Raw genomic sequence first — 25,800 nt, 5'->3', positions numbered from 1 at the left:
ATGCAGAGATGTTCCTTGACTCGTACTTAACTCAAGACAGTCTTGCCACTTGCCATAAATCGTTCTCAAACTTGCGGACGACTTGAAAAGGCGACTTGACTCGGTCAAAGCCAGGACAAGTTTCAAGTCAGCTGTAGGGCTAGCTTGAAAGCAACTTGATGGGTTATTCTAACATGGCCACCTCTTGAATGAACATCGTGTGGAGGTTGGCCGCTTTTGTGTTTGCTGGCTACGCCATAAGCGTAGCATTTTCTGAGGTGCACTGCCAGCCGAAGATTCCTCGACCCGCTTTACGTGACCGAGGGAATCTGATGGAGCTGTACGATGAGGAACAATTCTATGCTCGATACAGATTCACGAAGAACGCCGTGCAGCAGCTGCTGGCTATGTTGCCGCTCCGTGAAAGTAGGGACAACTGAGGACAGCCTGTGCCTCCCATGCTACAGCTACTGATGGCACTCATTTTACGGCACTGGCACATCCCAAACAGTCACCGGAAATCTCGTCCGCATTCCGTACTGGACAGTGTGCCGTGTAGTTGGAAAAGTTACGCTACTCATCGCAAAGCACCTATACGCGATGCTGGTGTGCTTTCTGCAGCTGGCGGCACATACTGAAGTTATGCGGGACTTTTATGAAGTGGCCGGGTTCCCTGGCGTTACAGGATGTGTCGACTGCACACACTTGCGTATTAATAGCCCCAATGGCGACGACAACGAAGTGTTCCATAACCGCAAAGGCTGTTTCTGTTTTTCTAAAACATGACAACATTTTCCATCGTTTCGGTTTCTTTCAGTAAAAAATTGACTCAGTACTGTGTCCGAGTACCTCGTCTATCCTCTCGTCTCGCCTAGGGTGCTGTTTCTCGCTCAGACAGGCATCGTTTGCAGCACAACACTACGAAAAATTAGGTGCCCCTATCACGGGTTTCCTGACCATGTGCTTCTTCCTCCACCATCTACAGCGAGACATTGCTGCACTCGGCGAGACAAAATTCCGCCGAGGGCAATGTCCTGACCCCCACTTTTTCTTTTGTTTACCAAGCTCAACAAAAGGATACGAATCACTTTTGTTACCAAAACTTGTTGCTTTTATTTTTTCGAATATAACTGTGACCTAGCCTGGTACAACCATGTCCACAGGCGAATAAAAAAGAGAATATCTTGAAAATCACGTTACCTCGCGAGCCAGGTTAGCACAAATAGATGTCGTGGCATTCTAATGAAAAAAAAAAAAAAAGCCAGACCTGCGTGGAAGGTGCAGCAAAGTCACAGCGAAAACTATAAGAGCGTCCTTTCAGAGCCTTTCAAAACACTCACTCACTATTGCAAGCACACTTGCTTAATGGCCCCTAGGGCATTAATAATAAAATTTTTTGGGTAGTAGGCCGGCATTCGCTATGCTATTTTTCGTCATTCTTCTGAGAAGCTTAGTATCCGCTAAACACTTTCAAGGAATTTTGTGCCAATGGTTCATGCAGTGGCTGACGACGATGAAGAATTATGGCTGAAGTGGGTATGCGCCATAGTTAATAGAGAACAAGAACAAGCTTTTGTAATGGGTTGGGGCATTGGACGACCCACTCATTATGCTATTCGCATTGTGCGACCACTGGTTGTTCTTTTGCTGTTTTAAAATGCTTTACAAGTCGTATTAACGCGATTGCTATCCAATCATCAAGCCTGCTTAAGGCAAGTTTGCCAACAAGTCCCAAGCACCGGTGTGGCTCAGTGGTAGAATACTGGGCTGGCACCCAGTGGACCCGGGTTCGAGCCCCATTGTGTCATTGGTGGTAGTTTTTTTTTTCTAATTTTGCACAGTGTGGTTAGGGACACCGGCGGCGGCAGACAATCGCGCATGACCCGAGCTGTGACCTTATTCATAACAGCTTTCGCTGTAAAAATGCGATGCTTGCTTCACCTCCAAACAAGCAAGCGTAAAACAACGCGCTGCATATGGGGGGACATTTAAACCAGCAGGCAACGGACGCTTTTCCGAAGCAACACTGCGCATTGCTGCGGCGGCGGGCATCACGTGCCGCTCGTTAGCCGTAAAATGGTAAAAATATGCTTGTGGCACATTGTTCTTATAGTTGTTTTGAAATGTACGATTTTTTTTTTCTGTAACACGTGCCTTATGCAAACAACTTTATTATTAACCTTGTTCCCAGGCAAGCAACGCGTTTCTGCATTGAAGCTTGTTCTTGACTTGACCAAGCAAGACAGCCTGAGCATCTATGAAATGTGAAGGCTGAATGGGGCGTTTTCAAGTCCGCTGCTTGCTTTGCACCCACAAGTCAAATCAAAGGCGCGAGCCAAGTCTCTACATTCTGGGGTTATAAAATGTGCCATTTACATCTAGGTACCTTTAAATGCCCAAGTTACTGCTTGCTTTTCTCACATTTTAGAATAGAGGGCACAAGTGGCAAGCATAATGCGACTGACTTGCAGGCATATTTATGCCATATACAGTTTCAATAGCTTTTCATATCATGTATTTCGTTAAACCAGCACATGACTATTTCTTTTTTCCTAGCAAAACCTCACATAAACCTTAAGGGGCACACGACAATAGGAAGAGCAAGAGCAATTGTAACTAGCATGCCAAGCTACACATACCTTGATGCTTGAAATATGCCGTCTCTTCATCACTCTTTGTTCATTCTCAGCATCTTGAACTTGTGTTGTCAACTTTTCAACTGAGCAGAAAACAGGACCAACAGTGATTTTGTTTTTCAATGTGTACATAAACTTTACAGCAGATTCGATAATTTAAACTCATATTTCAGACTAAGCTCATATGTATATATATATATATTTGGGTTCCCCTGTTATGTTTTTCCTGTATTTTAAAGCCACTACTTTCAAGTTTCAAGCTGCCTCACCAAACTTTTTTCTTTTGCTTATCCATGCCTAAAAATATCTGCTGCCTTTGTTCCTTCTGGATGAATAGTTCCATTTTTTTGTCCCTAACAATCACAAATAAACCTGATTGTCTGCCTACAAAACAGCCAAACTGGCCAAGCCATGCACATTAACAATACCCTGCTGACTGAAGAGATTAGAAAGGTGAGACAATCTGACCTTGGTCTATCATGCAGCAAACGCTTGATAATGTCATTTTCACTGCAGTACTATGTTGTCATGCAAAAAAAAAAAAAATCCTAAGAATGTCACTGGACACAACACATTTTATTCTTTAAAAGACCCCTGACCGCAAAAGTTTTGTTTGCAAATTTTTTACAGTAATTTGTAAGTTTGCATCTGGTAATGCCAAAATTATATCATAGATGCTCTAACTAATCGTACAATTAATGCTAGCGGCATTAATTCATAACAATTTTGCGTTAGTTCAAAAAGCCCGCCTAAATACCATAAGAATCTAGCACCCCACAGCATAGCAGCGCCTGAAACTACGTGCTCTCAAGCTTCGGTGACGCTGAAACACGCTATTTTCAAAGAGAAAGAACTGCGGGCGGTGAAAAATGAAATAATGTGAGGGCTTTAAGCATGTCCCCCTCAGAAAAAAGAAAAGCATTCCTGGCGTAAGCAGCCTAAACGACCTCAAGAGCAGCCGACAACAGAGCGAGAGGGGTGACGAACAATAGTCCTTGCCGGGTACCACTGTACCAGTTGGGGTATTGTGCGTGCTCCGCAAGTGCTCTTGAACTCTGCAAGGTCAGAAGGGGAACCCCTGTCTACATGAAACCGCAAAAAATGTCGATTGCACCTGAATACTTAGAGGAGCACGCACCCTTACTTTAAAACCAAATCAAAATATCGTCTAGGCAACACTCGCCACTAATAATCAGTCAGAGGTGGCCTCGCATGCGGGACTATCAAGCAACACAAGCGTCTCGAGTTTTCAAATTTGGCTTCACGGGTCCTTTAAAGGGAGACACGGGTCTTTTAGAGAAAAAAATTGCCAAAAAATCAATTTTTCAAAATATATTTTTTCGAAATCTCGACGTCCAAAAGAATCTATTGCTGGAATATTAACGCATTCCGATTAGTATTTATTTTGTTATTGCGTTCTAAACAGATCTTCATGATCACTCTCGCTCGAAAACGCCCCCCCCCCCCCCCAAAACGGGCAATTTCAATGCCGTCGTCTGCAGTAACTGTTAGCCGCAGCGCGGCCATTTTGGAATCATTCGAAAGCTAAATTCTTCAGCAATCCGGTTTTAGCGAGAAAACAACTCTAAGTCTGGCGATTATGGAGCTACACGCCACTGAAAAGGAGGGAATACTCGCACGGCATTGGGGCGTTTGTACCACGTAGGGCAAATCCTGCTCTCCGATTGGACGACAGAAAATTTCGTCTGCCCTACTGTGTGCAACAATGGCTCGTGGGCGATGCAAATTCGCGGCAGCTCATGCCTACGGCAAAAAACGCAAGCGTCGGTCTCAGATACCTGAAGCAGCGTCGAGTGAATCGACGACGACGAGCTCCATGACATGCGCCAGCGAGTGTACGATATCCACCGAAGCTGCAGCCGCGCAAGCGATGCCTGTGGCCGACGACACGAGGACAACGCGCGTCGATACGCATTTTGTGACAAAAGCGGAAAAAGTGGCAATTGAGCATCACGTGGAAGAGCAACGACAGAAGCTGTCTTCGTTATCAGCTACCCGCCGAAAGCGGTCGCTTATCGGAGATTCACCGGAAGGGGTGGGGTCCAGCATCGAGTTCACACTGCTAAGCCTACCACTGCTGAACCAACTGCTTCGGTGCGCGAAATGCGAATTCTGCTCTGGCCCATTGAACGTTTCACGGGGCGACCATGAGTACAGATTGGCAGTTAGAATAGTGGTGAACTGTGCCGTCTGCGGAGATGTCAGCGCCGGATGGAGCTCGCCGAGAGCAGGGGGGGAATTCGACCTGCAACCCTTTCGAAGTAAATGTGCTTGCGGCTCGTGCAGTTATGAGCACAGGCAATGGGCAGACCGTGCTAAACGACATTTTTTCGGCCCTGAATGTGTCTCGTCGTGGAATGCACAACAAAACGTACCAAGACTACGTCAAAACCAAGATGAACCCTGCCGCGATGAACGCATCCGCGGGTATTATGAGTGAGTGCGCAACAGCTGTGAAGGCCATCTATTCTGAACTGAATTTCGGGAACCCTGGCAATATCGCAGTTTCCTTCGACGGGACTTGGCTCATTCGTGGCCACTTGTCGCACATTTGTGTGGGAACTGTAACAGAACTGTTTTCGGGCGATGTGTTGGACTTCAAAGTTCTCTCGAACTTCTGTTTGGGTTGCGAGATTGGCCCCAAGGACGATGACCCTCGATACAGTGAGTGGCGAGCTCGGCACAAGTGCCAAAAAACACTTCGAGCAAGCCTGGCCAGATGGAGGTGGAGGCTGCCAAAATTCTGTTTCGCCGGTCCCTCGAAAAGCATGGATTCCGCTACACAACGATGTTGTGCGATGGCGATAGCCGCGCTTTCAACAGCCTTCAGGAGGAGCAAGTGTATGGCTTCGTGGCTATCGAAAAGGAGGATTGCGCAAATCATATACATAAAAGGATGGGTGCTGCACTGAGACACCTCCTGCAGAAGAGCAAGGGGGAAGGTAGGCCAAGCCTCGGTGGCAAAGGAAAGCTCACTGCTGAGCTTGTAACGAAGCTTACAAATTATTATGATTGGGCACTTAAGGCACACCAGGCAAACATCGATGAGATGGAGAATGCTGTCCTTGCCACTTACTATCATGTGACTTCTACTGACGTAAAGCCACAACATTCACGGTGCCCAAAGGGAGAAGACTCGTGGTGTGCCCACAACAAGGCAGTGGCAAGGCAGCAGGCTCCTCCTAAGCATCAGTACAACCTCCCGGAATATGTTGCAGAAGCGCTCCTTCCAGTGTACACTCGCCTCTCAGATCGAAAGCTGTTGGAGCGCTGCCAAAGAGGCAAAACTCAAAACTCAAATGAGAGCCTCCATTCAGCGATATGGTCGCTTGTACCGAAAACCAAGCACGCCTCGCTCTTCACAGTCGAAACTGCTGTTGCGGAAGCGGTTGCTCGGTTCAATGCTGGAAAGAAACGTGCTTCTGAGGCCATTTTGAAGGAGCTGCATTTGAACCAAGGCAACACAGATGTTGAAAGATGTATGGAAAAGGACCAGCAGCGGCTAGCGGCATGTGACAAAAAGCATACCAGAGCAGAAGACTAAGAATGCCATGAAGAATAGGCGTGTAAAAGAGAGTGATGGTGATTATGAGCCTGGTGGCTTCTAGAGCAAAAAGGACTCCCATCTGTTGCTTTTTTGGCAAGAATTAAACCTATATATAGTCTTCAAACTTCTTTTTGTGTTTCCTCAAAATCAGTTTTTTGCCTATGTGCTATACTGTTGCCCACAGTATCTTTTGATCTAGTGATCAGATTGTTGCAATTGACAGCTTACGAGTTCCTATACACAATAAGACTACTAAAATTTATATTTAGTCAAGAGAAAATTTTTTATGTGCTGATAAATCTCATGAAAATTCTCATGTTCCCGACCATTATATTACATATGGCAATAACTTTTATAAAAATAGAGCTGAAATTACAGTGATAGTACAATTGTGATCCTTGATTATTCTAGACTATGTCCATATAAAGTGTTCAAAGATATTTAATGTTTAAATTGCAGAATAATTGGGCAATCCAACTATTCATTATTTATTCACTATCTCTAAAAATACTTGAGATAAAAGAAAATGGATTGCATATATCTTCACAGCAGGTTAAAAGATACATTGCGTGAAAATTTCATTCAAATATGATAATAAACAAAAAAAATTTTTAGAACACCAGAGTCTCCCCTAAACTACAGTACTGAGAGTAAACGGAAATCTGTTAAATGGAACTACTGTTTAAACGGAACTATTGCCTCTGCAATACTTGCTTTCGGGCTTGTATTCTGCACCTATGTTCACCTATCAGTAAACGGAACTCCTGTTAAATAGAACATATTTTCCTAGTCCCATCAGGTTCAGTTTACTGAGAGTCCACTGTACACAAGCATACATCCGTTGTATAATAATGAGCACCAGTACAACTGCCAACATCTACAAGCTTTACTGGCACTCATCCAAAGCTGTCTATGATGTTGCTGCGACACTGAATAAACATCACAATGAAAGTAGGTATGATGCCCAGAGTCACATTTATGAGAACTTCTGCTCATAAAACAAAATCCTGCAGCACCCTCAAATTTAAATATCGAGCCTACTGCATCTGGTTTTTTTTTTTCCATTTCTCTACAGTATAGGCCACTTATAAAGTAAGCCGCGGGTGTTGCGAATATTTGCACTATAAGCAGTACCGCACTATAAGCAGTACCGCACTATAACCAAAATAACCTTTTCTAAGGGCCACAGCTGTGAAAAACGTGTTGAGCATGCAGCCTCACGTGCCTAAGAAACAAAGCCTGCAATGCATAGTGCTTACAACCATTTAAATTCACAACATTATAAAATGTAACGCCCAAACACCTGTGTTTCCAATGAAATGAATGCAAAATGGGGGGTAGGCTCTAACAAAAAAAAGAACTATCACCAAAATTTGCCAACTACATTTCAGACCGCCTAGACTATTACACAGAAACTCAGCCGAATCATGTCTGAAATTTCGTGCACCCTATATAAAGACATCACAATCAAATCGCAAACCATTAATCGAGTGCTACACGTGCCGCCCTCGTATTCATTAATGATATGTATCTCTTCCTTTCCCTTCAAGCGTAGCCACCACAAAGAGTTTTGTTCTTTCTGTACCAAACCGCAACTTAGATTCCAACCAACCGCTACCGAAATGAAACCAACACTAATCAGACCTATCCTGCTGTTTGGCATATTGTAGCAGAAAGTTTGTCCAAGACATGAAGATAGGGCATTGAAAAAATTTCACTCAAGCATTAAACTAAGAACAGCGAACATGATGCAAAGATCGCATTTGCGGCCCAGAGATCAAAGGCGTCAAAAACCTGCCAAGCTGTAAAACCGTGCACTGGCAACGAAAGCGAAAGCTTGCGGCATAAAGCAGTAAAAGTTTTAAATTTACGGTCGAAGTAGCAAACGCGATATCTGTAGCAAGCTTGACAGTGATGACGCTTTTCCGGACAGGAAAATTCTAAGCACAGTTGATAGGGCAGGATCGCACATGCTGTGTTGAGCAGTGCGCGGCTGGCAGCAAGCGGCTGGAGCCACACTATAGCCGTGCCAGTGCCATTGCAAAGGCCTATCTGTTGCCAAGGCAAGTGCCCAGGCAACTGCCCTCCTCCCTCACTCTGCAAGCAACACATTGATTGCCAATGCGTTATAACGGGTCTTTCCTCCTCCCTCACTTGGAGAGCCCACGCAGCATGCCACGGTCTTTCTTTCCTTTTCTTTTCCTCCCTCCGCCCTCGTTCATTCACTCTGTCTCCCCTCTTCCTCCTTAATGACCTTGTCGCTCCCTCCCTAGTAGCGCACTCCTTTCAAAAGCGCACTCGCTACCGTGTTTGTGATAAAGATTTTCTAGCAACTGCATTTAATCGGTCTTTCATCATGGGGGACTGCCCAATAAGCGGTACGCGTTTACATGGGGTTTTACAGGAGGGTGTATGGGAGTCGAAAAAGACCGTATTGTAACTATTCCTGCACTATAAGCCGTTACGTTATGAGTGGTCTGCACTGTACCATAGAAATTAGTCTATCACAGCCAGCAAATCAACCTGTGCTTTCATGCTTAGCGGTGCAACTGTGCGAAACGAAAATTGATTCGTGAAATAGAGAAATACAGATCAGGCAGGCACAAGGCACAGGACAAACATTCTACTATAAAACTGGTTTTATAGACAATGCAGCTTGTGCGACTGAGCTTTATTTTTTATTTTGTGACAAGTTCCAAATCGGGGGGGTGTTCTACCAGTCAATTCGTGCGCTTCAGTGTCACTGCTTGCTCAAACACACTAATGCGCCCACAAAAAAGCCGGAAATACCAGAACCACTAGAGTACTGCTACAGTATCCTCCGACAAATTGGTTTGGCTTCACCACTTAGACAACTATCAAACTCTTCCCATCAGACCCTGTTGTGTCAAGTTCAAGGTTCACTCAAGTCTATCTCAGCACAGGCGTGGCACAAAAAACACATATAGCAGCCATTTGTCTTTGCACGTAGCAGCAATTCCTCTTGCTGCAATTTGGCAAAGCACTTTTATCATTGACCACCCATAGAGAATTAATTATACTTGACGGGTTTTTAACGTCCCCAGTCCACGATATGATTATGAGGGATGCTGTAGTGGAGGGCTCCAGAAATCAACCACCTGGGATTCTTTGACGTGCACCTAGATCTATAAAAACACCGGTCTCAAGCATTTTCGCTTACATTGAAAATGCGGCCGTCATGCCCAGGATTCGATCCCATGACCTGCCATACAGAATTCTAGCACAGTTATTTTTAAAGCATGTTCAGTAACAGTATATTGTAATATGCAAACAATAAGCCTCTATTGCGGTAACAAATGAAAACATACTTTTCTGTAGTGTGGTAACCACCCCACTTTATAAGGTGCACAGGAAGGCAGAACACAGCTTACATGCCCTAATATTTTTTAGATAGTTAAGGTGGCCTTGTGAAACTTTTAGAACAGACTATAAAATTTTGAGCAAGTGCTCCCTCTAACTGTGCTACTAATTTAAAATTTCCCTGTCTTTCCAAGTAAGTAATAATCCTCAGTAATACTTCTGTGGTTTGTTTAGAGTTCAATAAATAAAAGGTATCCACTCCTTTATCTCTTTTCGGTGTACGTTTGGTCATGATAGACTGGCACCAGCAATGCTCTGCTTTCTCCTATGCTCCTGTATGGTGGCATCAAGAGCAGTACACCTGTGTGATTTCAAACACCACTCGTACCGGAGCCGATCACTTGTCTTGTACTGCTATTAAAGCACTTACAAAAGTTCAATGTCCTTACCTAAACCACAGACAGCGCATGCTTTCATGAATGAAACTCCCCAAGGCGTATCTAGAGCTACATGCCTTGGCAGACATCACTTGGTGTTTAGTAATCTATAACTGCTTCAAAATGTTACTATCTATCAGTCATCAAGCTCATGAGAACAAAGCCAGTGCACACAAGTTTCTCATGGAGCTCGGTCAAATTTTTGCAGGACAGTCATGCCACATAGGTGCGCAGTCGCCATTAGGTGCCACCATATGCTGGCATACCGATTGCCTGAAATGCTCAATGCCATGGCGTGACGATGTAGCTTCGTGTCCACTTGTCATCCCTTCCTGTGTAGTTGCCGACATACTTGTCGGGAAGAAGAGAAAGGCACTTGGAGCCTGCCATGAACCCCTGTAGCTCTGCTAATACTTGATGGAGTCAAAAAGCGTTGTGGTAAGAGCTTTGCGAGGCAATAAAGTACTATAGTGAGGTTATTTGGTGATTATAGTAAGAAAATGTTGCAGGACCCCTCTAAGTAGTAAATGCATAAGTGCATCTAAGCTAATAAATCCACTTGACAACATGTGGCGCATGTCTTGTTTGCCTCTGTCTTATATTAGAATGCTAACCCACAGTATTTCGACAAAAATGACTGCTGGATCTTACTTGTTTTGGTCTTTTCAGCTAGCTTGCGTGCCAGAAGCTGCGTTTCTTGCTGACGCTGCTTCTGTTCAGCCTCAAGACTAGATGCCTGCATAAAATCATGTCCCACATTTCAGCATACACGAGCACACAATATTCAATTTAGCAGATATTTTCATTATTAATTATTAACCCTTTTGAAATCCCAAGAAATGATAAAATACATATCATATGTCCCAGGGATATCCAGAAGCATGGCATTTAGATACTTCTGGGGATGAACACTTGTATGACTTGCATTAGATATCCCAGTATGCTCCCTTATGCGATGGCAAAAAATCACCCGCCTGAATTTTGCGCCAATGGGCTCCACTGTGAAGGTTAAACACGTAGAAGCTTTGTACAACATTGGGATATTTAACTTCAAAATTCTTTCTCACTTAAAACAAGAATTACTGTTTTAAAATGTGCAGTATCAACTAGAAATAAGGTGTACTGCCTAAGTTTTTGTAGGCTATATTTTTACTTGGATCACTGCACTGACATTGAAGCTGCAATATGGGTCAAAAATAGCATTTCTTCATACTCTGTTACAGTTTTTCCACAACTTCAGTCTCACTTGCTCCCACAGTATTTTTATCAGATAGTACATGCACCAATAAAGCCCACATTGTGAACATGTTGCTCATTAAATACTACGTGCATCTCATTTAAAGGCAATAAAGCTTATGTTCTTTTTATTTTCAAGAAGAAATATTTTTAAATGCTGATTTTTGTGAGGATTTCTTTTATTGTTAAAAGTAATGCAATTTGAAACAAAAAAAGAAACAAAACATAGCCATAAAAGACCGGTGCCTTGAGATTAAGAAAAATATTGTTTCATATCGTTCAAAGCAGCAGTTGCAAATACAGAAGAATCTATATGATACGATTACGGTTGATGCAAATTTCACGATGATACAAATTTTAAGGTTGTTTTGGATGGACTACATTAAATAAAATACACCATGATTCGGTGTTATAGGAATAGTTTCCCCAACCACCGCGAATGATACGAATGTGCGATTGACTGCTGCCTGCCAGCAGCACAACGCAGCAAAAACACGCCGCGTGGCCGATGCGAAAAAATCAATCCAAGACCAATTTTCCCCCCACGCAATTGCATAGTATCGCCTTTTTGCTTCACGGCTCTGGCTTCACCGGCTGCTCTATTTCTCAAACCACGAGATGTCAACAACCAGCCGCAAATCGACATGGCGGCGAAGGCATCGGTGATGGATCGCGTCGGCGCTATCGCGAACTACTCGTGCGGCACGTCAAAGCTCACGGCCTTTACAAGGACGTGGTCGTCGAAAGCCTAGTCTTGATTACGATCGCTGATAACACCGGAAGTAGAAGAAGGTGCAGCGGCAGCGAGTCAGCTTGCCCGAATGTGTCTTGCTTTTGCACTGCCGGCTAAATCTGTCGCCGCCACTGTGTCCGCTCGTGTCATTTCGGCTGGCGTGTCTTCCGAAATAATGTTAATAAAGGTGTAAACTGTTTCTTTTCAGTGCCTTGTATACATAATTATAACTCGGTACGAACTTCAGTGCTCAGGAAACGGGCAAAATGAAATGAATTCTCAAGCAGCGATGGCGGCAGCGGGGGTGGCAGGTATACGAGGGGCAGAACGAATGTGAACGTTTTCGGCGGGTGCAGAAGTGGTTTTCCGGCTGCGCTGGCATTTTCGCTTGAATTCTACAATGCAAATTCTCCAAGACTGATTTTTTTCGTGCCGACTTCGCGGCACGGTTTTTTGGCTGTTCAAACGGGGAAGCAAGAGAATTTCCAATTAGTTTGGCTGCTTTCATACGCTCTGATTTCAACTGCGAACGCGCTGTGCCAGCAGCATGAGCGAGGAAACTGCGGCACTTAATTAAGAGACGGTGAAGGCAGGAAAGTTCAAACGAACATCACAGACTTTTCTTCAGCAAGGTGTAGTTGCCAATGAAGTTGTTGTTCATAATTTTTTTCAGCTTTAAGTTGTTTTTGGTTCATACGAATTCAGGCTGATACGGATATTTTACGCGCTCCCTTCGAATTCGTATCATCGAGATTTTACTGTAAATTACATTGCACGAGATGGTTTCATTTCAGTGGGAAAAGTTTGAGGTGCCCTCACCGCATGGCAAAACTTTTTTTGGTAACCTACCGCTTCAACAACTACTTCCCACACTGACATATATTAGCAAGATTTGTTTCAGCAAGATTGGAAATGGTGAAAAAAAAACACCATGTGATCATTATATAAAATGACCCTGCTACAAACAGGTGGATGACAGTTTCCTCTTTCGTGATCCTTTCTCCATCTCACAGGCTTCTGCGGAACTGATCCGCCATATACTGTATTCCTGCGCCCAGAGCTTCTAGTCAATTCATTCTCGCTCTTGGGTCCACTAGCTTCATCGTACTCAGATGGTAGAGCAATCTCCCCAGAGGTGTCCTCAGTCCAGCAACCCTGTGGATGTCACTTCCTCTCTAGCGCTCACCACTTGAGCACAGAATTGGGCTGCCTGAATCTCATCTGCTTTGGACTTGGTATGAATGTGGGCCTGACTACAGCCAAAGAAAAATGCAAAGAAAAGCTTGCATGCGCCCATACCAAGGCATAAATTAATCCTACTACAATACAATATCGTGCTAGCAACAAAGAGGACTGCATTTCGCAGTCAGAGTTTTACATACAGCACTTTGCTGCAAGCGGGCGAATGCCTGCAAAAGCAAACGCTTGCAAATGAATGCAAGGAAAACAATGTTAGCGTGCAGCTTTAGGCAAGTGTCACTGATAGGAGTTACGCGTTTCTAGCTCCAGCAGGTTGGTAATGGCAATGTGCACACAGGATTGACTGACGGTGTTAAGTAATTTGTGCAGGAGTGATGACTTTGCATTAGAATTCCAATGTTAGTGAACTTACTATTCTTTTGAACAGTTCTTTTTATATTGCCATTCCCTATGGCAGTAGAATAGATTGCATCTGACCTATGCCATTCAATCGGAAAGCTACTAACTTTATGCACTGTTTTATGTGGGGACAATTGTTGAGTTGGGCTCAAGGTGTAGGTCTGTCATGTTGAGCAGAGATGATTGAGACTGTTGGCATGTACACTAGGGACAAGCAAGGTTCAATGCACAAATTTATTTAGAAGTAGGGCAGTCCTGCACATATGCCAGGAGCTTACATTCTCTTTTCTAAATGCATATGAACAATTATGAAAACTCTACAATATATATAATTTCTTTATTTTATAACCTTCGTCCTCCCTTCCCCTTCCAAAGCAGGCCCCTTTTGCCAAACTCAGGTCCTAGTGTGTATGACAAATTCTTGCAAACATGGAGATTCAGCCATTGAGGCAGTGAAATTTAGGTGATAAACAGCAAGTGTTCAAATGAACTAGAAAAAGTCCAAATCACTGCTAGTCTTTTTTTTTTCTACAGCTTTATATGTGCAAATTTAAAATATAAAGGATGAAGATAATCTCATTACATAATCATCACCGACCAGCTAAAAACTGAAATGAAATAACCATAAAGAGGAAAATTCAAATTCAGTGCTCATCAAAAATTGTCTCTGTAACGCATAATGTGGCACTCCAATGAGTGCATGCAAGCGAAACAAAGCACAAGACTCACCAGGTCTCGATTCTGCTTCTTGAGCTGCGCAATTTCCTGTGTCAGCTTGCTATTCTGCTCTTCTAGGTTCTGGGCCTACACATTTACCACACCGAAAAAAAAAAAAGACAAATAAATGTTAGACAACAAGCAGCTCAACTTTAGCACTATTGTCAAAGATAGCCTTAACTACAGTAAAACTCCCCACACATTGGAAACCTAAGCACCAGTATGACCAAAGTGACAGCTGCATAAATGACTACTAACAGAGAAAAATGACCACAAACCACTTCTACAGTTCTTATATATTAGGAAGGCCTGTAGCCTTCAATGAGCTACACTCACATGCCAAGAACCAACCAATGCATATTAAACATAACTAAAACAAACACAGAAAATAGGCTACTGTAAGAACAGGTTGCACTCGGCAAATTTTTATTCAAGAATGTATTTTGCTCAAGGCCTCTTTCATATTATGACAATCAAGTACAGGATTGATTGATTGATTTGATTGATTTGTGGGGTCTAACGTCCCAAAACCACGATATGATTATGAGAGACGCCGTAGTGGAGGGCTCCGAAAATTTTGACCACCTGGGGTTCTTTAACGTGCACCCAAATCTGAGCACACGGGCCTACAACATTTCCGCCTCCATCGGAAATGCAGCCGCCGCAGCCGGGATTCGAACCCGCGCCCTGCGGGTCAGCAGCCGAGTACCTTAGCCACTGGACCACCGCGGCGGGGCATCAAGTACAGGATCGGTTTTATAGGTGAAATATAGGAGAGGCAGTAGACTACTGTAAGAACAGGTTGCACTCAGCAAATTTTTATACAACAATGTATCCTGGCCAAGGTCTCTTTCATATTATGCCAATAAAGTACAGGATCGGTTTTATAGGCAAAACATAGGAGAGACCTTTGCCCTACAGTGGACACAATTAGGCTGATGCTGATAACGATGCTGCATCCTATAAGCTTCAACCAACTACACCTATAGAATTTTTTTCAATCTCACGGCTTTACTTTTGAAGAACCACTAAAGGTTGCTTAGAGAACTTCACGCCATGATGACCATTTTTCCTGTAATGAATGTTCCTCCTCCTTGTAAATCAAATAAATTTCCTCTCAAATTTTATGGCCACAGCAAAGTGCTCAAGTGATCGCGTAAAATGGGCAAATCAGTAGTTTCACTGCAACTGCAGGGTATACATTTTCTTTTTATAGCTACTTTTAAAAGTGAACAAAACTATCGATCGCTGTCTGAAGGCAAAACGCCAAACAATGCAGATAAGAAGTAAAAAGCACAATGTGTGCCAAAAAAATGAGCAATGGGAGGACTAAAACTGCAAGCCTTTCTCTGAATAGAGCTCATAGTACATGGCCAAACGGTCAATGCCAACAGTCAATGCCAACACAAAGTGGGCCCACTGGTCACCTTGAGCTCTAGGAGGCTGTGCTCAGACTGTAGCTGGACACTCTTGGTGGTCAGGCGCTCTGTGAACTCCAGCAGCTCTCCCTCCTTTAGATGACAGGCCTCCATGTCAGCTTGCATCTCAGCAGCCGACTGCCGCAGTCGCTCTACTTCCTGCTGCGAAGCCACTACTTTCTCTCGCTCCCTGCGTACAAGCCCCCACCACAGCGTGCTCAAATAGACAGTTCAGTGCTTTAATACACAATCAGTAGGAAAGGTAAGAAAAATATGAAAAAAATGAAGTAATTAGACCCAGCGAGTAAATAGTTTTTTCCATGAAGCTCACAAAATATTCGGGGAGTGCAAATTATGCGATGGCACAAATTTGCAAGTAAATACAGTATTCTACAGCTCATTGGCATTGCTTAATTAATTAATTAATTAATTAAAAGAACTCCAGCCTACATGACTTACAACAAAGGGGCGATACACAGGTTCCGATACAGCAGTAAACAACTGACCAAAATAAAAAAGGTGATAACAGAAGTTGAAAAGACAAATTAAAACAAGTACGAAAATTAAATGAACAAGTAAAATAATACATTATGTGACATTATCTGTAATAAAAAATTAAGAAACAATGTAAAGTATATCTAGTAAGATTAAAAAATACAAAATGGGTAGACTGAAAAAAAAAAAGAGAAAAGTACAAAGTAATTTAGCCAGCCGCACTGAAATGTCTAACTATCCAAGGTACAGCTGAATGCTTCTAAACTGCATTCACATGAACTCCAAGTTCATCAGAACAGCACAGTGAGCATGGTGCCATGATGAAAAATGCAAACTACATGCTGCATTTCAATACTTTAGACTGTCTTGAATGCCATGACAAACTTTCTTTGTGATGCTGTAGATGAAAAAGACTGCTTTTATAAGCTGTAATTATGCACAGAAGATGTTTCTACTGTTACCCACACAAGCAATTTTTAATCAAGGGTACATTATGTAACAAACTGGCAGTTATCAATAATCCTTTCTATAACCCTTTCACCCTCCCGTAAGATCTTGCAGAGCTCATTAATAATATTTTGCATTATATAACCAAGTAGTCATGTTTTAATTTTATTTTTAATAATCATAAGAATAAATTATTATGATATATTCAATACCTTTGCACAGAATATATTCCATATCAGTGCACCAGATGAAAGGTGTCAGACTAATTCAGTAGTCCAGTGTCAAGTTAGGTCGAAAAGGGGAGCGGAATTCAGTGTACTGCGAATGAGTCAATGAGGGGCTGCTAGCCTGCAAAAAGCCATTCCTGTCAGGGCATTTTCATTCCAAGCCGGGAAGTCAGGCGCCCTGCAGTCCGGCGTCGCATTCGACATCAATGGGTTTTGGTCATGACAACTTTCCTCGAAGTAACAGCGGCATAGCTGCGGTCCTTTTGATGTGTCTGTACGAGCCTGAGACCCATCACCGCATCTGGGGAAACGAAACTGTTTATAACCAGCCCTCGCGGACTGCTTTGAGGGCCTTTTCGACCCAGGGTTTTTTTAACACCAGATCGTCAAGAAGTAACTCTTGTCTATCTAATCTATGCAAATGAACCTCTGTAAATATCTCCCTAAGAAGGCGCCTTCCTCCCTGAAAGATGGGCTGAACAGGTCCAGTAGCGGCCAGCTACCTACAAAGACACCCGCCAGACCCGAGCCGCAACGACCGGCAGAAGATGTGGTACGCTGTCAAAACTCGGTCTTAACACCAGCAGAAAAAGACTGCAGGGCACCGTAGATTTACAAAATGAGCAAGTGTTGAAACTTACCTGTCCAGCTGAAGCTCCACATTCCTCTTCTCATCAAGCTTCCCATTAAGGTCTACAATCTCCTGTTTTAGAGAGTTGAGCTTTTCCTTGAGCTTGCTCAATGTCTGCTCATATTCAAGGCGTTCCTTCTCGAGGTTGTGTATCTGCATGCAAATTAGTACAAAGCGTGGCTTTCTTGCTAGCTCACCAAGTAAATTTCTGCAAAGCGTAGCTAGTGATTCAACTAAGAACATTTCAGCGAGTATGTGATTTACATAGAAAAATGAAGAGCAGAAAACAGTTTCGTTAAAGTGAGCAACAACAAAAGCAACAACCAATGCAACTATGAGCATATTACCACATTTACACAAAAAGCCTCTAACAGATAGAGAGTACAGTTTTTAAAATTCTGTTTAGCCATATATTTTTATGTTTGCCTGTCACATGACTTGCACCTGCACCATGCTGCTTCACAGGTTCTTATATGCTTCGTTCCTTTCAAAAATAATATAGTTGAGAGTTAGCGCTAGTCTGTCTCTTTCTTGTTCAGTATATTGTTTGAATAAGTTTGTGTGATGTGTGATTAGTGTTCTGGTGATAACAACCTTATAGAAAACTCCGGCAAATTCGTGGCCTGGGCCTAGGCTGCCCCCAAGGAGGACCGGAGACTCTGTGTCGTCGTGGCCTCATGGGAATGCTGGATGCCCAGTTGATCCTGGAGGTTGTAGCTAGCGTGGCCGCCCACCACGCCACAGCTTCATATAAGTGTGTGCGCCATAAAGTTTCTCAGTATGAAGGGCAAATTACTGCAGTTGACTGTACTAAATTTTCTAGATTTTAATGCCAGGCGTCCTGTTGTCAAAGAGGAAAGTGTCCTTGCTGCTGAGTTTTGCTTGTCGCGAAGGGCAAGGTCGACGATGAAATAAATGCATTTGCACAGTTCGCATGTGACTGTCCGGCCGCACATGCATGAAACCCCAGTGCAGCTCCGAAGTGTTCTTACGAAGCCTGTGATCTCCGAAGATGAAAGCTACTGCATTGCAGGCTGTTTTGCTAAGTGTGAACACGTACGGCCGTTCTGATCCATTGCTACGTAAATGGTCATGGGCTGTCACAGGCCGTGCGTGTTATTTGCCTAGAGCATTATGATGTGACGTCAGTATTCAGAAGCGGCCTGCCGGTTACCTCGTTCTGTGAGGGTACGCTGAGCGACATAAAAAAAGTTTGCAGTTGTATATTCGACGTGACTACGTTGCAGTGCGCCTTCCTGACGCGTGTGCTGCAGAAACTGATGCAGGCAGCTGCATTCGAATTGTTCACGTCCTTTTGCGTGTCGCCGATTAAGAGCATCAATTTGCAAAACACTATCATAATAAATATAGCCAATTCTGCGAGGGTCATCAAACATCCAATGTCAAAGTGCCTCTGGATAGGACCACCAGCAGCAAGTCAGGCTGATGGGAAGCCGATGAGCTGGTGCAAATGTTAAAACAATGCTTGCGTGAACAACAACAACAACAAAAAAGACGGCAATGGGGATCGAACCACCGACCTCACCCGTCCTTTACGTGCCGCTCTAGCCAACTGCGCCACAACTTAAAAAAAAAACTTTTTAACAGGGTTTTTTAGGAGGGTTTAACAAGCCGGTTTTGTATTGTTGTCACATTGAATGTAACTAACATTTTTTTATTTTTACGTCTGGATATAATTTCAACGGCTCCTATCGTTACGTCTAGACATAATGCGAGACACTCCGACTATTCAGAGAAAGCGCCTAATTGGAAAAGAGCATGACGTCACTTTCATGCGGCGCAGCAGCCGTTTATGTGTGGAGGTGGCTCGTGCGCCGCACGGTGCAGTAGTCTCTGCTATTTTGAAAATAGGCATTTATAGGCACTTATTAGAATTTAGGCATAAACGTCAAAAATATGCATTTATAGGCACTATAAAAACACAATTTAAGCTATTCTTAGCCTCTAATTCATGCTCATATATCAAAGGGACACGATAGGAACACAAGGAACAAAATAGGCTTTTGCCTAAAATTCGGTATCTAATCATCGCCATCGCTGATCTGTGGCCTTGATAACCATAGGGACACTGACAATCTCTCCACATCCACAATAAAATGAAGTATTAAAAATATATCAAGAAAAGTAGGACAAAAGCACTTCCCTTACCTTCATAGTGAGGTTGTTGTTCTCATCAATGCTCAACTTGTGTTTCCTTTTCAGCGACTCCAGTTCCTGCTTCATTACATGGTAAACCTGCAAGCAAATACTGTCTTTCATTCAGAGCTGGTAGTAGCCATACTGCACTACAGTCGAACCCCCTTATATGAGACACTGATATAAGAGACAAATGAGTAATTGATTAATATGTGGGGTTTAACGTCCCAAAACCACCATATGAAGACAAATGAGTATAAGAGACCACATTGTGCCTACAGTAAAATATGGGTTGATAAGAAAATCTATACGAGGTACCCTGCTTGTAAAAGAAATCTCAAATAAAAGACAAGAATTGCTGTCCCAAGCATGCCTCTAATAAAAGGGTTGAACTGTATGCGGGTGATCTTGCTGGCAACAAAGAAAGCATTGCAGTTGCAAGATTTGCAATAATTTCGTGCTAATCTTGCTGCACTGATCTTGCAGCACTAATCTAGCGCATTTTTCAAGCTAATCTCGCTGGCAACAGAGCAAACATTGCAGTTGCAAGATTTGCGCTTCAAGGCCAAATGAGACAATTTTCAGTCGCTCTTTGCGAATGTTCCGAACATGTCCAGCAAGCGTACAAGTTTTTCCAAATGCAATCAGTCGTAAAAACTGATCAGTGGAGATAAAGCAAGAGCATGTTAAGCATACAGGTAGAGGTATCTTACAATATTTACAGCAGTTCAAATTTTCCAAGGTGCATCAGTGCACTACACTTAACGAATGCAATGATGGGCAATGTCTGATGCAGTGTGAATACGGTTTGGAGTACTTCCAGTGCTTTACTGCAGCTTTTTCTAGCTTCAGAATCAAGGTTACAAGCCTTTGTAGTTCATTCCTGAAATATTCATTTGTACTGATAACACTAGATTTTACGCCTGCACATTATCTAGACATGCCATAAAACTGCTTCCAGTGATGCCACTGTGGTCGTCTGATTTGGAGCAATTTATGGAGCAGCAAAATTTTAATTTTGGAGCACTTTGGAGCAGCTAAATTTTCTATTTTGGAGCACTTTATAGCAGCAAAATTTTTCATTTGGAGCACTTTGGAGCAGCAAAATTTTCTATTTTGGAGCAATCTGGAGCAGCTAACTTCAAATCCTGGAGGAGAAGCAAGTTGCATTTACATTCAAGGACATAAAAAATTATTCTGAGGCTCTTGTGAAAAGCTAGAAATATTTAGCTTCATTGCAAATTTCATGGAGCCAACCATCTTAGAAGCTCCCTATTTCAGTTGATGCAAGAATAATGGCATCATGCTGTTGAGCATTCTGGAAAAACTTGTTCAGTGATTATTTCCGAATAAACAATAAAATTGTACTTCATAAATAACAATATAAATACACCTAAGTGGTTATCAGCAGATATGGTAGACAAATGCAGTGACATACAACGCTAGAGACTCTCACAGTTCCAAGCGCACTTCCCTAAGATAACTTAAAAAAAAAAAAGATTCTTTTTCTTCACGACTAATCAGACTGCTGGGTGTAATATGACGTCATTCAGATAGTCTGAGAAAGCCAACCTCCTCGGGCATTCATCTCTGTGCTGAAACTACACAATTTAACAAACTTCATTTTCTTTTTGCACCCATATTTTATGTGGCTAAGGCGTTCTCTCTATACTCCAAAAACCCCCTACCATGTCCTCTGGAAAGCACTGCATAAAAAAAATCTCACGGGTACCTTATGCGTACCAACAACGCGAAGGCAAGACCCATTTCGTTTATGATAGGACAGCAATTACTTGGAAATTCTCGATTGGTTTTTGTCCTTGCCAGAGGTGTCGCCAGAAATTAAAAAAAAAAATTGAGGGGGGGGGGGGGGTTGCATCTTGATCTGAAGGGGAGGGGCACGTTCTCAAAGTGCGCCACCCCCCCCCCTGCTATGCCACTGGCCGTCATGTTTTGTGTAATGTCTCAACCGATAACATCCCCCGGCCATTGTGTTTTACACGAGGGTAAAAGCGCACAAGCGGGGGCGACAAATGCGGCTAAAGCAGAGATAAGAAGAGTCAACCTATCTCCTTTGCATTGATGGCAGATGCGATAACATCAACCCGCGTGACAGGCCCCCCATCGATTGTTATTCAAGTAGAGAGGAACGAGCCGCCCGTGTCCAAGGGATAAGAAGAATCGAGCTAGGAACGCGAGGGGGGGGGGGGCGTTGTTATTAACTACTTTGACTTCAAGGGTGTGATCGCTGGCGCACGCGCTATTTACGGCTGGTATTACCTTCTACTTTGTACTCTCAACGTGAACAGACTGTGCGAAAAAAGCTGCGCTTTCTAGAGTAGCCATATAAGAATATGCATCATCTTGATAGCAAGGCGGCCGTGCCGCATTCATTTCTTTTTTAACCGTCGGCTATTGACTCAGAAAAGCGAGAGGCAGACGTGTAACAAGGCATAGCCGTTTTACAGGCCTTCCAACACCAGAGCCACCAGCGATGGCGCTATGATGATGCATTAAACCGAATTGCGGGTGCTCCGACCTGAAAACATGCTTTTATATAAGAGAGGCAATTAAAAGAGAAAGCACACGAGAAATTTTAGAACTGGCGCATTAAGCAAGGTATGGCCGACGGCCCACGCGAGAATTTTCAATAATTCGGACCCTAGCAACATCGAGTTCGAAAGAGCAGGGTCTTTTAGGGGCTTTTACCGCCACAGTGATTATAAACGGGGATGTGCTGGTGAAAGGAATTATGAAACACCCAAATGGAGCATATACAGCCCTAACACCACAGTGCCCAGGCAACGAGTGATATCAATGGCAATGGAAGGAGCAATGTCACATGAAGCAGATAACAAGGCAAAGGCACTGAGAGCACGTGCCTCCAGCAAATTTGCAGTAATTTCTGGCACGACAAGCTGAAAAATTGATTTTGCTGTAGCTGGTCTCAAGAAGAAAGGCGACTGTTTGCATGACACGGGTCATGATAGTGGCATATCAGGTAACACAAGAAAGCAAATTAATGCGCAAGGTGCGCTGCTGAAGCTAACCACAGCCATTCAGGCCTTGCAGCTAGATGTAACATCTTCTCTATAACAACTTCTCGTGCAGTTGCATGCAATTTTTCCATAAATGTTGACACTGTGGGATGTATAATGCATATGAACATTATGAAAGCACCAGATAGATTAACAAAGAAAAAAGCAAGTTTTCTCTTTTTTTTTGCCGTGGTTTACCTCTTGAATGTCTCATTTCTGAGCATTTTTCGTTTATTGAAATTCTTTGCCAGTCTTTATGTATATTAGTCCAACGTTTAATGCAGCTCCATGAGACATTAACCAGCCACGGTAGCTGGTGTCTAGTGAGGTCTTCACTAGGCTTAGTGTGAACCCAGCTTTTTGGCGTTCTCCGGTTTACGCACAGCACAGCGAGTTGTCTATTTTACTTCACGGCTTACACAAACACAATGCGTTGCACATGCCTTCTCTTTTTTTTTCTATTTGTGCCAAAGGTGTTCTTGCTCATGCAATTTATTATTTATCTTTAGTTTAACTTTAACTAAAACTTCACCCCTGCCTTGGTGCTTACAGCTTGATGGAAAAAAAGAGAAAAAGAAAGGTAACAAAGCCGCATGTTCCCACAAAGGGAGAAAAGGCACTTTAAAGGAGGGTTCTCAAGTGTTCAAAACAGTCCAGTGGGTATTATGATGACACCCAAGTAGCCCTAATTAAAGCCTAGACCCAATTTGTATGGATATGCTCACTACAGTGAAACCTCGTTAGACCGTAGTTGGCCGGGAATGACGTTTTGGTACGCATTAAGCGATGTACGAATTAACCGTCAGTGCCAGTTTAGCGGCTACTTACCGGTCAGAAAAGAAGGCCACAATCCTCACAAACACGCGCGCGCACACACGCCGGCACGCCAGCTTTATTTATGGACAGGCAGCAAAAAAATCTGTGATCTTCACTTGCCGCCGTGGTGGCCTTGCCTCGACGACGGCATCTTCGAAGTCGGTGAGGCCGCGAGCCAGCCGGTCCATTAGGCCACGCTTCTCGGCGAAGGCTCGCATCACAGTCACAGCACGCGCAGCTTCGGATAACGAGGGGCCGTCGTCCACTTCGACATCGCCCTCCTCCTCACTTTCGCTTGAATCGGGACGAGGTGCGATGGCGGCAACAATGTCGCTGTCGGAAAAGTCCGGGGATGTAAGGACGTCTCCGTCCACATCTCGGAAAGTGCCGAAGTTGAACTTGTCGACTCCCTCTCCTTGCCGCTCGAGCACCTCAACAAGGAGGCTCTCGCAGTCTTCGGTGTCCTCACCATCCTCGTTATCCTCCATGTTCTCGTCGTTGCCTTCTTCTGGCATCTTGAATTGTGCTCGCGCGAAACAGTTCCGTATCGTTGCAGGCTGCACCTGCATCCATGAGTGTGCAAGCAGGTGTATAGCACCCAGGAGGTCTATACTGTACGTTTTGGCACTCTCCATGGCGATCAACATCCGCCGCAAAAGATTTTTGCGGTAAATCTGTTTGACAGAGCGGATGATGCCCTGATCGAGGGGCTGGGCGAGCGCTGTCGTGTTGGGCGGCAAAAACAACAGCTTAATAGCCGACAGGTTACCCACATCGACATGCGCCGACGCATTGTCAAGCACTATCAAAATGCTCCTTTTCTTGGCAGCAAAACGGCGGTCCAGCTGGCGCACGTACTCCTCGAACAGCTGGGCTGTCATCCAGGCTTTTTTGTTGTGCTTGTAAACAACACCGGATGGCAGCCGAGCGCCTTTGAAGCACCGCGGGTTTCCATACTTGCCAATGACCATCAGTGGCAGCTTCTCACTACCGGTCATATTTACGCCAAAAGCGACCGATATGCGATTTTTGGCGTGTTTCCCGCCGGTGCACGTCTCATTTTTAAATGCCAATGTCCTATTTGGAAGAAGGCAATAAAAAAGTGCCGACTCATCAAAATTAAAAATGTCGGCGGCATCGTAGGCTGTCAAGGCTTCCTGCAAAACGGTGTCCTGCCATTCAACAGCGCCTTCTTTGTCTGCTGCAGCAGCCTCACCACAAACAACCTTCCCCACGATGCCGTAGCGGGCTTTAAACCGCGACAACCAGCCGTTGCTGCAGGCAAAACCGGGGCAGTTCAGCTGATCTGCGAAAGTTAGGGCTTTTTCGGTCAGAAGGGGTCCGCTAACCGGCAGGTTCATGCTCCGCGCCTTCTTCAGCCAGAGAAGCAGGGCCTTTTCCACTTCGGGATAAGCTGAGTCTCTCATGCGGCACCTCTTCAAATCGCTGTCTGTGCCTCCCGTCAACTTTTCGCGAGCGTTCCAAATTCCGCATACAGTAGTCAGCGGCAAGTTCTTATCGCGGGCTACCGCAGATTTCTTGGCCCCATTTTCAATAGTGCGAATGATTTCAAGTTTTTCCTTTACGCTCAAGACGTGGTACTTCGGCATAGTAAGAAGTTTTAGTGTGCGAATTTAATCGCACCACTCGCGCACAACACAAGAATAAAAAAAACAACAAAAAAAAAAAAACACAACACGCCGCACAAGAACGTAAGTAACGCAACACCACCACACCGCCGCCACGACCAACACTGCGGGAAAGTGAGGACTAACGACCGAATAAAGAAACGAGCTCAGCCTGGCTCGACGCTGTGGAGCCGTTGAGAATACGTACTTGGCTTGGATTGAAAGCGACAGCGAATTTGCACCCCCTACCGGGACCAGCAATCGAGAATTCCTAGGTTACCAAAAACCGATCTTGAAGGCCATGCTCTTGCACAATGGGATCGGCAACAGACGTACGCGCAAAAAATACGTCATCGTGGCCATGTTGTGACGTCACTATCGCTGGTGGTTGTTGTCCGATCGCCACATGGAGTGTATCGACCGTCTGTGCGCACGAAATTTTGCCGATTTTCGGCCTGTGCATGGATAAAGAGAACGAAAATAGTACGTACTAACCGTACATAACACCACAAGCGACTACGGCTTAAGCGGTCAGCCAATACATGGGGTTCAATGGAGATAGGGCGGGGGATTCCTCGCTACTACGTATAAACCGCAGTTACATATTAAGCGGGTACGTATTAAAGAGGTTTGACTGTAGAGACCAATGCAGCTGCAGTTATGACCTGAATTACTCAACTACAATTATAGTTCATTACCTATGGTAATGTGTACAAA

The 25,800-nt window shown here is 44.0% G+C and overlaps 1 protein-coding gene across 5 annotated transcripts in view; it reads right to left on the bottom strand.

Annotated features, from left to right (window-relative positions):
- The window catches only part of Golgin104 (coiled-coil domain-containing protein 186), an 83,690-nt gene that overhangs the window by 32,380 nt on the left and 25,510 nt on the right, over positions 1–25,800 (bottom strand). For all 5 annotated transcript variants that reach the window (XM_037426721.2, XM_037426722.2, XM_037426723.2 and 2 more), the window contains exons 7-12: positions 19,614–19,700; positions 17,455–17,597; positions 15,654–15,834; positions 14,239–14,313; positions 10,593–10,677; positions 2,619–2,698 (exon numbers count right to left, since the gene is read on the bottom strand). In XM_037426721.2, coding sequence (XP_037282618.2) covers positions 2,619–2,698; positions 10,593–10,677; positions 14,239–14,313; positions 15,654–15,834; positions 17,455–17,597; positions 19,614–19,700 — 651 coding nt within the window. The remainder of the gene's footprint in view (positions 1–2,618; positions 2,699–10,592; positions 10,678–14,238; positions 14,314–15,653; positions 15,835–17,454; positions 17,598–19,613; positions 19,701–25,800) is intronic.

Source organism: Rhipicephalus microplus, chromosome X, assembly GCF_043290135.1.
Source record: "Rhipicephalus microplus isolate Deutch F79 chromosome X, USDA_Rmic, whole genome shotgun sequence".
NCBI classification, from domain to species: domain Eukaryota; kingdom Metazoa; phylum Arthropoda; class Arachnida; order Ixodida; family Ixodidae; genus Rhipicephalus; species Rhipicephalus microplus.
This window is presented reverse-complemented; position numbering and strand designations above follow the sequence as displayed.